This window comes from Bos indicus, chromosome 7 (genome assembly GCF_029378745.1).
Source record: "Bos indicus isolate NIAB-ARS_2022 breed Sahiwal x Tharparkar chromosome 7, NIAB-ARS_B.indTharparkar_mat_pri_1.0, whole genome shotgun sequence".
Classification (NCBI taxonomy): domain Eukaryota; kingdom Metazoa; phylum Chordata; class Mammalia; order Artiodactyla; family Bovidae; genus Bos; species Bos indicus.
In genome coordinates, this window is record NC_091766.1 from 21,088,235 (window position 1) to 21,101,183 (window position 12,949).

The window sequence follows — 12,949 nt, forward strand, 5'->3', positions numbered from 1 at the left end:
TAAATTTGAGCAAATTTGGGGGGATATTGGAGTATACAGGAACCTGGCATGCTGCAGTCCATGGGGTCACAAAAATTGGATACAACTTATCGACTGAACAACAACAATAGGCTAAATATATGGCATTCTTGTGACCGAAGCCGGGAATCTACCGGTCACCTTTACTGAGAAATTATACTTTTATTATGGGGGAAGGGAGGGTGTTCCTGTCCGCCAAGAGCGGGTTTCGAACCCTCCATCCCAGGCCTTGCGGGGTCTCCCCGGGTTCCCGCTTGGGGCTGGTGGGGGCAGCCGAGGGCAGCCGAGGACGTGCGTGCGTGCGTGCGTGCGTGCGTGGGAGCGGGAGAGCTCACGGGGCGGGCCGGCGAGGGGGGGCGCGCGAGGCGCGGCGGGCGGGGCAGCGGCAGCGCACCGCCTCCTCGCGCCAGGCCCCCCCGCGCGCGAGCCGCGAGTGGTTCAGCCCGGCCCCCGGCTCATTGTGCTCGTCTCACGCCGGCCCAAGATGGCGGCGGCGCTGGAGGCCCCGGGCCTGTGACCACAAAGAGGGAGCCGGGGGCTGGACGGGAGCGCGGTGGCGGCGGCTGAGGCCCAGGCCAGGCCCCCTCCCCTCAGCCTCCCGCCCGCCCTCCTCCGGCCGTCCGCCCCGCCCCCGCCGGCGGGGCCCCGCCCCTCCCCCAACCGCCCGACTAGCATGGTGCGGCGGCCGCGCGCGCCGACATGGGGGAGAAGCTGGAGCTGAGGCTCAAGTCGCCCGTGGGGGCCGAGCCCGCCGTCTACCCGTGGCCGCTGCCGGTCTACGTGAGTGCCGCCCCGCTCTTCCCCCAACCCCCTCTCCCCAGACCCCCGCCCCCTACTCCCCGCTGCGTTTGGTGGGGGGCCCACCGAGAAACGGAGCGACTCGAGCCCCCAGCCTTCACTGGGACCCCCCATTCCCGCCCCGCCGGATTCCCGGCGGCCGTTTCCAAGCCCCGCGCGCAGGGTGGGCAGCGGGGAACCGGGGCCGGCTGAGGGCGCAGGCTGGGCCACGGAGACCCTACGCCTCCGAGGGGCGCCCGAGCCGGGCTGCCGTTGGTCCTGCGGGGCTGGGGACCCCCGTTCCCGGGGCCTGGACGGCCGGCGGGCTTGCCTTTCCGTACTTTATGATTTGACGTGTAGGGTTTGTCTTTGCTGGTAGTTTATTATTGGCGCTGTCATCGTGCTCAGCTTTTTTATTTTTGAGGACACTCTTTCCTCCTTCTTCTTTCCAGTTGTTAATTTTGTAAATTAGGCATTTGTCTAATTTTGAGTGGCAGGACTGGCTAGAGGTTTGGAAAGGAAGCGTCCTGTTCCCGGATCTTGAGTGGGTGGGCTGGCCGGACCCTTGGCAAGGACGCGTCATGTTCCCTAATTTGAGTGGGTGGGCTGGCCGGACCCTTGGTAAGGAGGTGTCCTGTTCCTAATTTGAGTGGGTGGGCTGGCCGGACCCTTGGTAAGGAGGCGTCCTGTTCCCTGATCTTGTGTGGCCTTTGGAAATGACAAGCTGAACGGAAATTTACACAGGCGTCCGGGTGATTCCAGATATGCAGGGCGCGGGGTGGGCGCCCCGGCTCCTGTCCCCGGTGGCGGCGTGGGTGCGCGTGTCCGTGTCCCAGCGACCGCGCTCGGGCTGGGCAGCGCGCCTTCGGGAGGGAAAGCACAGCGGGCGCGGTGGGCGGGCGCTTTTGGGGCGCCCTTTCGCGCGCTTGGCTTGCGGGGGGACCGGCCTCCACGGGACCCGGTGGGGAAGCCCGCGCGCCCCGCCCCTCGCGCGGGCTCAGTGTGTGTCAGTTTTTGGAAACTGTCGCGGCCAGGGGCGGGGTCGGGACGCTGGGACCGCCCGGGAGCCGACGTTGGCTCCTGGCTCTGGTGCTCCGCGGTTCTCCGAGGTCGGAGGCTTTCCAGCCCGCCGAGCGCACCGGCGCTTTCTATTTTTGCGCTTCCTGCGCCCGGAGGCGCGGCTGAGCCCGGGCTCTGGCTTTTCCGGTTGGGTAGCTCTATGTCGCCCTGGCGTGCGGCCTTAGCAGTGGTCAGGGCGGGGAGACGACCCAGGGGACGGAAACTGAAAGTGGGGAGAACCTTCAAAACTCCAGTTGATCCACCTGCCTCCCTCTCTGCCCCGGTTACTGCACTCGTCTTGTACGAGTACGTTGGCCGGTACATTTTTCAAAATGTAATTTGTTTATCCTCAGTAGACATGAAGTGGTTCACTTGTAGCTCACAGTTGTAGAGTATTTGACAGATCATTGCAGTCAGGCAGCAGAACAATCCCATCAAACCATCTGCTGCCCTTTGGCATCAACTCGCCTCTCGCTTCCTGGGCACCAGTCTCATCTCAGTCCCTAAGGTTTTAGATTTTCTGGAAGTAAAGTAAATGGAGTCAACAATGTGTAGCTTTTTGATTTGGGTTACTTTGGCTCAGCAAAATGTATGTGAGATTCATGCCCTTTTTTGAGAGTGTGAGAAGTCACTCCTTTTCCTTGCTATGCAGTGATCAGGAATAGAGCTGCTAAACAGCCCAGGGCAGGTGAACTTGGATTTTCACCACTTGGGAGAACGCTCTGGGAGTCAGACTGAGGTCTGTGCTGAATGTCTGTTTTAAGAGCATTCTTGCATCTTGGAAATTGGTATTTTTCCAAAATTGGTATTTTGAGTATCAGGAGAATCTAGAAATCCACTGTGACCCAGCACCGAAGCATCTGAAACTAAGATGAAGGTTCATCTGGAGATGGTCCCATTGTTGCCATCACCATCTTATTTTCAGAAGTCTGTTCAGTTCAGTTCAGTCTCTTAGTCATGTCTGACTCTTTGCGACCCAATGGAATGCAGCACGCCAGGCTTCCCTGTCCATCACCAACTCCCGGAATTTACTCAAACTCATGTCCATTGAGTTGGTGATGCCATCCAACCATCTCATCCTCTGTCGTCCCCATTTCCTCCTGCCCTTAATCTTTCCCAGCATCAGGGTCATTTCAGATGAGTCAGCTCTTCGCATCAGGTGGCCAAAGTATTGGAGTTTCAGCTTCAACATCAGTCCTTCCAACAAATATTCAGGACTGATTTCCTTTAGGATGGACTGGTTGGATCTCCTTGTCATTCAAGGGACTCTCTAGAGTCTTTTCCAACACCACAATTCAAAAGCATCAATTTTTCAGCACTCAGCTCTCTTTATAATAAAGTCCAACTCTCACATCCATACATGACTACTGGAAAAACCATAGCCTTGACTAGACGGACTTTTGTTGGCAAAGTAATGTCTCTGCTTTTTAATATGCTGTCTAGGTTGGTCATAACTTTGCTTCCAAAGAGTAAGCATCTTTTAATTTCATGGCTGCGGTCACCATCTGCAGTGATTTTGGAGCCCCCAAAAATAAAATCTGCCACTGTTTCTCCATCTACTTGCCATGAAGTGATGGGACCAGATGCCATGATCTTAGTTTTCTGAATGTTAAGCTTTAAGCCAACTTTTTCACTCTCCTCTTTTACTTTCATCAAGAGGCTCTTCACTTTCTTTCATCAAAGTCTTCTTCACTTTCTGCCATAAGAGTGGTATCATCTGCATATCTGAGGTTATTGATATTTCTTCCAGCAATCTTGATTCCAGCTTGTGCTTCATCCAGCCCAGCGTTTCTCATGATGTACTCTGCATATAAGTTAAATAAGCAGGGTGACAATATACAGAGGTCTGTAACCTTTGTCAGTAAGACATCGTGTGTGTCCAGGTCTCAGTGAGAGCTGGCTTTCCTGTGGTGGACGGGTCTGAACTAGAGAGCGTCTTTCGCTTGCTGGCAGGACCTCACTTGGCAGGGTTCAGGGTGTGCTGCCTGCCTGGCTGGGCGCTCCATCTGAGGTCAGCAGCCATTCCTGGGGTGGCAGTCCCAAGACCAGGCAGTGGGGGGAGGGGGTGTGCCATGGTCAGCAAGCTGCAACCTTCCTAAAGCAGTGCAGTGACGTCTGCTCCCCTCCCGTGTCCCCACTGGGAGATTTTGCTTTCTCACAGGAAGTGAGGGGGCAGAACTTTATTATAAGAGTACATATTTTGTGATGACTCGATGATGAGTACATTAAGAAAATGGGTCACTTCCAGGAGCATAGCCTTTCCAAAGGTCAGATTACTCATGTGACCACACATTCGAAATAACTGAGCTTGCTTGTTCATTGATTCATTCATTCATCCCAGCACCTTCTGGGTATCTCCAGTGTTCCAGGGGGAGCGGAGCACAGTACACAGTGTTCTTGCTTTCAGGAAACTTATGAACGAGGGTTGGTGGGCAGTCTATAAACACAGAGGTGCAATCGAGGTGTGCCCTGGGGATGAGGTCCTGGAGGGTGGGGCTGAGAGAGGAGGGTGAGTGGCTTCTCCGAAGAGGGGCACCCCCAGGAGGAAGTGCAAACAGCCACAATCTTCCACACGCGGAAATGTCCAGCCTCCGAAATGGGTTCTTGTGCAGTTGACAAATAAGAGGGCGTGGTGCAGGGCGAGTTTTGTTCCTTCTGTCACAGAGTTCCCAGATGTCCACTTGCAGCTTATGGCAGCGTTGCTAAAGCAGGATGGCCCTTCTCTTGGTAGAAAACTGGGTCTCAGCTCAGGAGGGAGCAGGTGCCTGGTGGCCGGGCCGGAGGTTGCGAGGGCGGGCAGTAGTCCTTCCCCTCGGTGACTCACAGAGGCCGTGGGTGTGGAGCAGCCTCGGTGTGACTGTCCCTGCCTGCCTCCTCCAGCACATGAGTCTCTGATGAATGCTGAGCCGTCATGCCCCAGACTCGGCTGTGAGTAGTAGCTTAGGTGGGTGGCTGGCTGAGCCATCCCTCCCTATGACTCAGAAAATATTTTCTGCTCTGACCTCTGTGTGCGTGAGTGAGTGCTGACTAATCCGAGCTCAGGTGGAAGTCAGGTTAACCCTCTGACGGCTCTCTGTGGGCGAGGTGACCACTTTAGAGAGGAGGGCATCATCGGAAAAGCCTGGTACCCCGCATGTGGCTCTCAGCTTCTGTACCCTGGTCCCTGACATCCAGGTGTCCTGGAGTAGGCAGGCTGAGTATTCTGTTCCTGGTGGAAGGAGCCAGCGGCGCTGGAACCTGGGGTGTTCACTAGGGAGGAGGTGGCGGAGCTGTGGGCCACCTGCCCCAGTCTTCCTCTGGGAGCCCTGTCCTTTTTTCTTAAACTTTTTGTTTTGAGATAATCATAGATTCTTGTACAGTTGTAAGAAACGAGACAGAGGCACCCCGTGTTCTCTCCTCTCAGTTTCTCCTGATGATGACATCTTTCGAAGCTGCACAACGATGTAATTGTTTCATTGGCCTTGGTTCATCAGGATGCAGTGTTCTGGGGTCCCTGCAGGGTGTGACCGGCCGTGTCTGTGGGTGCCTGGGTCCTGGGTTCCGTTCTCGTCTCCCGAGAGACCCCTCTTGGCCCTCTTTCTCTCTTCCTCGTCTCAGTCCTGGTGCTCTCCCCAGTTTGCGCACCTGTCTCTCCACCGGGGGATAACAGTCTATCCCGTTCTCTTGCTCAGGGCTGTGCCTGGGAGCCTCTTTGGCTCCTTCTCTGTCTCTTCAAGCTGTCCTGCCCTTCCCACCGCCAGGTCTCCTGCTGAAAATGTTCAGAGAAGCCTAAGTCTGTCCGTGTCCTCTGCAGCCTCCCTCGCTGCCCACCTGCCTGACCTCCCCTCCCCACCAGCATTTCTCTTTTCTTCCCTGACTCTTTCTCCACCCATCGTCACTGTCTCAGTGCCTAGCCCAGGGGTGATTAGCCCAGGGGCGGTGTTCCTTGGCACCCCTGTGTTGGACAGGGCCCTCTTCCAGCCAAGGCATGGCCCCGTGAGCTGGGTGGGGAGGTCCGAGGCTCCAGCATCATCGTGTGTGACCTTGGATGGAAAAACCGTCTCTGATGGGCTTCAGTTTGAATCCCCTGAGTTAGTTGTTGGGTCCGTGGCTGAGGCATGGAAGGTGCATTAGTGTTATGCAGGGGGATGGGTGGCCCCTGGTAGAGGAATACTGCCTTTGGAACTGCTGCTGCTTTGCTCCTCAGGGACAGCAAGGGTCGGGGGGCTTGGGATGGGACTCCTCAGAAGGATTTCCCCGTTGCATGGCGGTGCTGGACCTGTTCACAGTGGATTATGTTTTCCCTGGTCTGTGAGTGGCTCCCCGTGGTCTGCTCTGGGCTCGCCCTGGGACTGAGCCAGGCTCCCACCTGGCCGGGGCTGGGCCCACACCTGGTCTGGGTGCAGCCAGGTGAAGAGGCAGGACATGGGAGGAGGGGCCTTGCCGGGTCTTGTGGTTTTTGAGTTTTTTAATAACAGCTTTGTCCTAAGTTCTATGCTTTTTGAAATTTTAAGGAGAGTGAGCCTATAATTTCAAGATACCTTCTTAAAGAGCAAAATTTGAAGTGCCCTTCTTAGTAAATTTATTTAGAATCAAGCTTAAAACTCACCACCAGCAAATCATTTTCATAGCTTATATGGCAACTGAACTTTTTATTTAATTTTTCAGCACTGCTTTATTATAAGACATAGGTTGCAAAAGATAATAAGCTATCTGTATTGTAAGCTGAACAGAATGAGAATCATAGAGTAGATTTGCAGCAGTTTCTTCTGAGGATGGCAAGAAAAATAGACATTTCAACTGCGCCTTTAGATTCAGTCAGGTTGATGGAAACAAATAGCCCCAGGTCATTCACCTTAAAACCTAGATAAAGAAACAAACAATTGGCCAACCGGAGGTGTAGAACTGGTATAGAATTTGAAGGCTCAGGAGACAGTTACAGGTTAACCTGGGGTATCCTCTAATGCACATTAATGAAATCTCCTTTATGTATGGTTGGGAAGATCCCCTGGAGGAGGAAATGGTAACCCACTCCAGTATTTTTGCCTGGAGAATCCCATGGACAGAGGAGCCTGACGGGCTACAGTCCATGGGGTTGCAAAAAGTCAGACACAACTGAGCGACTAATACTTTTTTACTTTTATTTTGTCCAGATAACATTCGTACCACACAGCTCACCTACTGCAGGTGTACAATTTAACAGGTTTTACTGTATTGTGTTACTGTATTCACAGAGCTGTGCAACCATCATATCTAATTCCAGAACATTTCATCCCCTCAAAGGACCTGCATCCCCCCTCCCCAGCCCCGGACAACCAGGAACCCACTGTCTGTGTCTGCGGATCAGCCTGCTCTGCACATTTCCCGTCAGTGGAGTCACACCCTGTGTGTCCTCCTGTGTCTGCCTCTCACTGAGCGTCGTGTTCTCAGGGTCCGTCCACGTGGTAGCGAGTGTCAGCGCTTTTCCCTTTTGCAGGGCCAAGTGATGCTCCTGTGTGTCGTGGGTCTTGAGGCCCCTGGAGAGGCACTCCTTTGGCCTTGGTCCTGGGGTGGCTGGCACCAGGTACCCTGGTGGGGCATTGACAGTGACCCCTGCTGGGGGTGGGACAGTGCTGGAGCACTCAGAGCTGCAGTGCTCAAGGTGAGGCTTGCCTGGACTTTCCAGACCTCAGGCTGGCAACCATGCAGCCACTGGTTGCTCAGGGATCCTGGGTGAGTCCTTCTGCTGACTGGGCCCCTGGAAGGGCCTCCTGTCCTTCCTGACCCTTGCCCTCCTTTCCCATCACGGCCTTGGCCTTGGCCTCAGGCGAGGAGAGTTCTGGTGCTGAGCTTTTGGTCATCTTCATCCCCCATCACCCCAGAGTCCCTCCCTGACAGCCCCTCCATGTGGACCCCGACTGGCGCTACTCTGATCTGAAGACCTGTGGAGCGTGAGAAGCGGCCAGAGCGGAGAGGTTGTGAGAGCTTCCGAGTCATTCAGGTGGTCAGGGCAGCTGCAGGAAGCTGGACAGGCCCTGCAGCGGCATCGCAAAGTCTGAGGAGGCATGTTGTCAACCATTCCCTCCTCTCTTTCTGGTGTTAGAGCTTGGGACAGCTTGAGTACACCTCATCTCAGATGAGACCATGCTCCAGGCCCCGTGTCTTCCCAGGGGCCCCTGCAGGCCCTGCAGGAGGAGGGGTCCTGGACTTGTCCTGGCTGCCTGGGAGCCCAGAGATGGAGCGTGGTCCACAGCTGGGCACACTCCAGCCACATGGCGTGGGCTCTTGAACACGGGCATTCATGGGGCCTTTCACGGTACTCCTTGTTTTGTAGTCTCACGGTGATGACTGGAATCAAATGTTTCTGGTTACTACTGCATCTTCCTCTGGCTCTCAGACTTGTTCTTGCAGGCTGTGCTTCCTGCATATCAGCCTAAACTCAGGCCGTGTATCGGTTATCTGTGGTGTGTAACAAAACAGCCTGAAATTTAGCGACTTGAACAACATACACTGGTGACCGCTCATGGTGTCCGAGGGCAGGAACTGAGGGCTGGCAAGCCAGGGAATCTGGTCAGGTGCCCACAGGAGGCTGCTGTAGACGCTTCATCCAGATGCTGATGGGGCCAGAATTGTGGCTCCCCCGCATGCTGCCTGAGACTCCCCAGTCCACGGGGCGAGTTCCCCTCAGAGTAAGTGTCTCAGCATTGGTGCAGAGGCCCAGACCATCCCCTCCATTCCATGGCTGCCCCACGGCCCTGTGCACTGTCCGTATGAGCTTGTCTCTGAGTGGACCCTTCAGGACAGCGTGGTGGCGTCTCTGCCGTCTGTGCTATAGGGGCCCGGGGATGCGTGCCAGGGCTGTGGGGACTTGACTTCCTGGATGTTGTTGACCTGTGAGCATCCCAGAGACTCAAGATTTTCCTGCTGAGCTTGGGGGTGCTTTTAACAGTATATCACATCTACTCCCAGGCATTTTGTTGTTACTAGTTTGTTTTTGCCACCTCATGTGACTTGGGGGATCTTAGCTCCCCGATCAGGGATTGAACCCGGGCCCTCAGCAGTGAGAGTGTAGACACCGCCAAAGAATTCCCTGTTAATGGCATTATTGAGGTGTAGTTCCCGCACCATGCAACTCATCTGCCCTGAGCATGCTGTTCCCTGGTTTGTGCACTGGGTGCAGTCATCACTGCTACTAATTTTAGAACCTTCCATCACCCCAGGGAGAGTCCCCATCTCCATCAATATTCCCCAATCCTCCTGCCCCAGCCTCTGACAGCCAGGAACCCACTCCCTGTGTCTCTGGATTGGCCTGTTCTGCACGTTTCCCATCAGTGGAATCACACCCTGTGTGTCCCTCTGTGTCTGCTTCTCTCACTGAGCGTTGTGTTCTCAGGGTCCGTCCACGTGGCAGTGTGTCAGGGCTTCTTTTTGAGGCTGAGTGATGCTCCCGTGAATGGAGGGACACATTTGTTTATTCATTCACCTGTTGGTGGTTGTGTGGGTGATTTCCAGTTTGGGGCTGTGGTTGTACGTGCTCACTTCTTTTGGGCAGACACCCAGAGAGGAATTGCTGTGTCAGGTGGGGCCTTTTTCACCTTTTGGGGAGCTACCAGCTGCCCCCACCGTTCTGACGTTTGCCATGAGGTGCTGGGGCCTGCCGCTCCCACCTGTGGTTCCTCCCCAAGGTGTTGGGTCAGCGGCGGTGATGCCGGGGCTCGGGCACCCCATGCCAGGAGCCGCTGGTCTGTGGGGCTGTCGAGTGCACACACTCCACTTCCCACCCGCCTTGTCTAAGTGAAGAGTTCAGTGAATGTTTACTGCTTCATTCTTGCTAAGTTGGAGGATATTCATGATAGAGGGTTGATTTTGTCCTTTGCCTTAAAAACTAAGACTTTGGACAAAAGGTCACATATTGCAATTAACTATTTACAAACGTCCAGAACAGGCAAGTGCATAGAGACACAGAGTGGATTAGTGTTTTCAGGGGCTAGGGGGAGGCCTGTCTGCTGATGGGGTGATGGAATGTTCTGGAACTAGACAGATGCTGGTTGCACAACCCTGAGTGTAGTGACTCCACCACATTGCACACTCGGAAGCGGGGTCTGTTCTGTGTGAGTTATATCTCAGTAGAGCTGCTGTTAAACACCGATGAGGCTAGGGCCGTGAAAGTGGCTCTAGAGCGTTGAGTTGGGTGGGGCCCTGCCCTGAGACCTGCCCTCGTGGCTTTGTCCATCATGAAGCCAGGAAACGGTGGTCTGGGCTGAGAAGGGCGGTTGCTGTCCCAGGCAGGGCTGGTGGCTCTGGGTCTCTTACCTCACTTCTGGTTTCAGCCTGTGCTCTTCGCGGCCCTCTTCACTGAGGTTGGAGTGAAAGTGTGGCCTCGAGTTACAGACGTCCATGCACACACCCTCACTTGTATTTTTTGGCCATACTGCACAGCATGTAGGATCTTGGTTCTCTGATCAGGGATTGAACCCACGCCCCTTGCATTGGAAGCATGGAGTCTTAACCACTGGAAGTCCTGCCTTGGTTTCTGTGAGGTCTCCAGTTCGCTGGTCGTCAAGACTGCAGGGAGAGGCCAGAGCGACCTGTGATGTGCCCGCTGGGAAGAGCAGCTGGGAGGGCACTGCTGTGACTGGGCAGGATGATAGCTGCTCACCCACTCCCGGTAGTGACAGGACCCTCGTTTCCCATTTTACAGACAGAAGCCGAGGCCTGCAGAGGGTCAGGGACTCAGAGCCAGGCCTGCGGCTGCCCGGCTACAAGAGTGCCCAGGAGAGCCTTGTGGAAGGCGGGTTGGAAGTTAGACTCCGACCCAGCCCCTTCCCTTCTCTGCTGCCTGCTGGGTGCCCCCAAGGCCGGCGTACCCTTTGTGTCAGGGACCCCAGTGCCATGGGTGGGGAAACGAGGTGGGAAGGCCTGGGGGCTAGAGCGCCTGCCTCCTCTGGTTGCCACCGTCACCGAGGCTGGAGGGACAGCTCTAAACCCTATCCCATTGTCTTTCAGGACAAACACCACGATGCTGCTCATGAAATCATCGAGACCATCAGGTGAGTGTGGCACCTGCTGGGGTGGGGCCTGGGGGTGGGGCCTCAGGTGGGCCCCCAGCGCCTAGCCATGCACTCTGACTCTTACTCCAGGCTCCTGGCCCTTGCTTTCGACCCCCACATGTCAGCCTCCCTGTTCCTCTATCCTGGTCCACCTCAGCGTCATTACCATGGAGAACCCGGGGAAACTGTGACTGGGGTCAGGGGTCAGTTGCCTGAGTGTGACCCAGCACAGGGGCTGGTGCTTTGTGAGCTTCCTGTGGGCAGGGGTGGAACCCCCAGTGGCAGTTCCTCACAGGCCCCCTCCCCTTCCCCTCATCACCTACTTTCCTCTCCTGTCATGGGGGGTTGGGTTCGGGCCACTCCTCTCCACGTGAGCCCACCCCTTGTGGAGGGCAGGTGCCTGGCAGGCTGGCCTGGGAGGCTCCAGGAGGAAGGCCCCTGTGGTATTTCTGGTGGGTGTCCTCCTCACACTGGACCTGAGGGTTTGCGATGGCCTCCGGAGTGACCAAGGCTCGGCGTTCTGAGACCACTCTCCTGGCTCTGGCACCTCCCTCGTGCCGTTATATCCTCTCAGATCTGCTGTGGCCAGGCTGGCAGTGCCCTGTGAAGGAGGCCTCATCCTGCCCCGGCAGCCGAGCGGCTCAGCCTCCTGAGCTCCTCTGCTTCATTCTCGGGGCCGAGCCGGGCCTCTGTGTGCTGGAGTGTCTGGGAGACTGAGTGAAGTCTCGTGTGCATCTCACAGGGTGGGCCTGACTGGGGTGGTGCTGAGAATGTGGGATCTACTTTTTTAATGGTGTAATCCACAAACCAGTTGGTTGGTAGAGTAGTGCTACGATCGGCTTAGTTTAGTTTATTTTTAAAGAAGGCTGACAGTTAGGAGGGGCTTCCCAGGTGGCTCAATGTAAAAGAATTTACCTGCCAGTGCAGGAGACGAGGGAAACATGGGTTCAATCCCTGGGTCAGGAAAATATCCTGGAGGAGGAAATGGCACCCCACTCGTTTCTTGCCTGAAAAAATATCCCATGGACAGAGGAGCCTGGTGGGCTATATAGTTCACGGGATCACAAGAGGGTCGGACATGACAGCGACTAAGCACCCACACGTGTCAGTCAGTTAGGAAGTGAGGCCATGTGGTTAGGCGAGGGGCTCCTAGTTGGCCAGCCTGGGTCCCCTCCCTGCTCCCTTGGGCCAAGTGAGTTCTGGGGGCGGGTTGGCCTGGTTGCCTGCTGCTTCCTGCAGGGAGGGAGTGTCCCTGTGGTGCAGGGCGGTAGGACGAGGTGCAGCTGGCCAGCCGGAACAGGTTCTCTGGAGCCTCCCGGGCCCGGGTCCTCTCTGGGTCTGGCGGGGCCCGCTCCCCATCCTCAAGTCTACAGGCTACTTCAGTCCTTCCCTCTTGTCTCCACAGATGGCTTTTTCTCATTGGTAAAGATGGCAGTCACCTGTTTGTTTCTTTTCTTACCTTTTCATCCTGGAGGATTTCTGACATGCTCAGAGATGGACAGTGTGTATGACGAGCCCACGGGCCCATCACCCAGCCTAGCGTTTGTTTCACCTGTACCAGTGCCATGGGTGGGGAAACGAGGTGGGAAGGCCATCCACTTTCCTCTTCTTCTGTGTGTTCACTGGGACAGTCAAGGTGTGACTGAAGTACAGGAGGGAGACCACCTGTTTGGAGCGAGCATGGTGGCCAGTGTGGATGTGTGGGTGTCCCCTTGTACCTGTGTGAGGAGGAGTCACCCCTGTTTGCCTGGGCCCCCTGTCGGCCCCCTCCCTCCACTTCTGCCCCCGTGCAGCCCGGCCTGCTTTCTGTTGCTGTGGATTACTTTGCATTTTCTAGAATTTTACATTTTTTAAAAATGTGTCAAAGTTTTTCTTTCTTATTCCTGAGGAGTGCACCATTGGTGCATCCTTTCACCAGATGACAGATACGTTTGGGTGGTTTCTGATTTTTGGCAATTGTAAATAAAGCTGTTGTAAACACTCCACGGAGGTCTTTGTGTGGACGTGTCTTCCTTCATCCTGGGTAAATACTTGGGAATGAGACTGCTGGACTGTGCTTGAAGGAAGGCCGACCCCTCCAAGCTGCA

At 55.5% G+C, this 12,949-nt stretch overlaps 1 protein-coding gene across 8 annotated transcripts in view; it reads left to right on the forward strand.

The window, feature by feature from the left end:
• The first annotated feature begins 484 nt into the window (after window positions 1-484).
• The window catches only part of DOT1L (DOT1 like histone lysine methyltransferase), a 54,520-nt gene continuing 42,055 nt past the window's right edge, over window positions 485-12,949 (forward strand). For 2 of the 8 annotated variants that reach the window (XM_070793172.1, XM_070793174.1), the window contains exons 1-2: window positions 485-798; window positions 10,819-10,862. In XM_070793172.1, the coding sequence (XP_070649273.1) occupies window positions 718-798; window positions 10,819-10,862 (125 nt within the window). In that variant the 5' untranslated portion in view covers window positions 485-717. Of the gene's footprint in view, window positions 799-1,851; window positions 8,502-10,818; window positions 10,863-12,949 lie in introns of those variants that run through there. The other 6 variants (XR_011567575.1, XM_070793176.1, XM_019964535.2 and 3 more) reach the window with 5 other exon arrangements.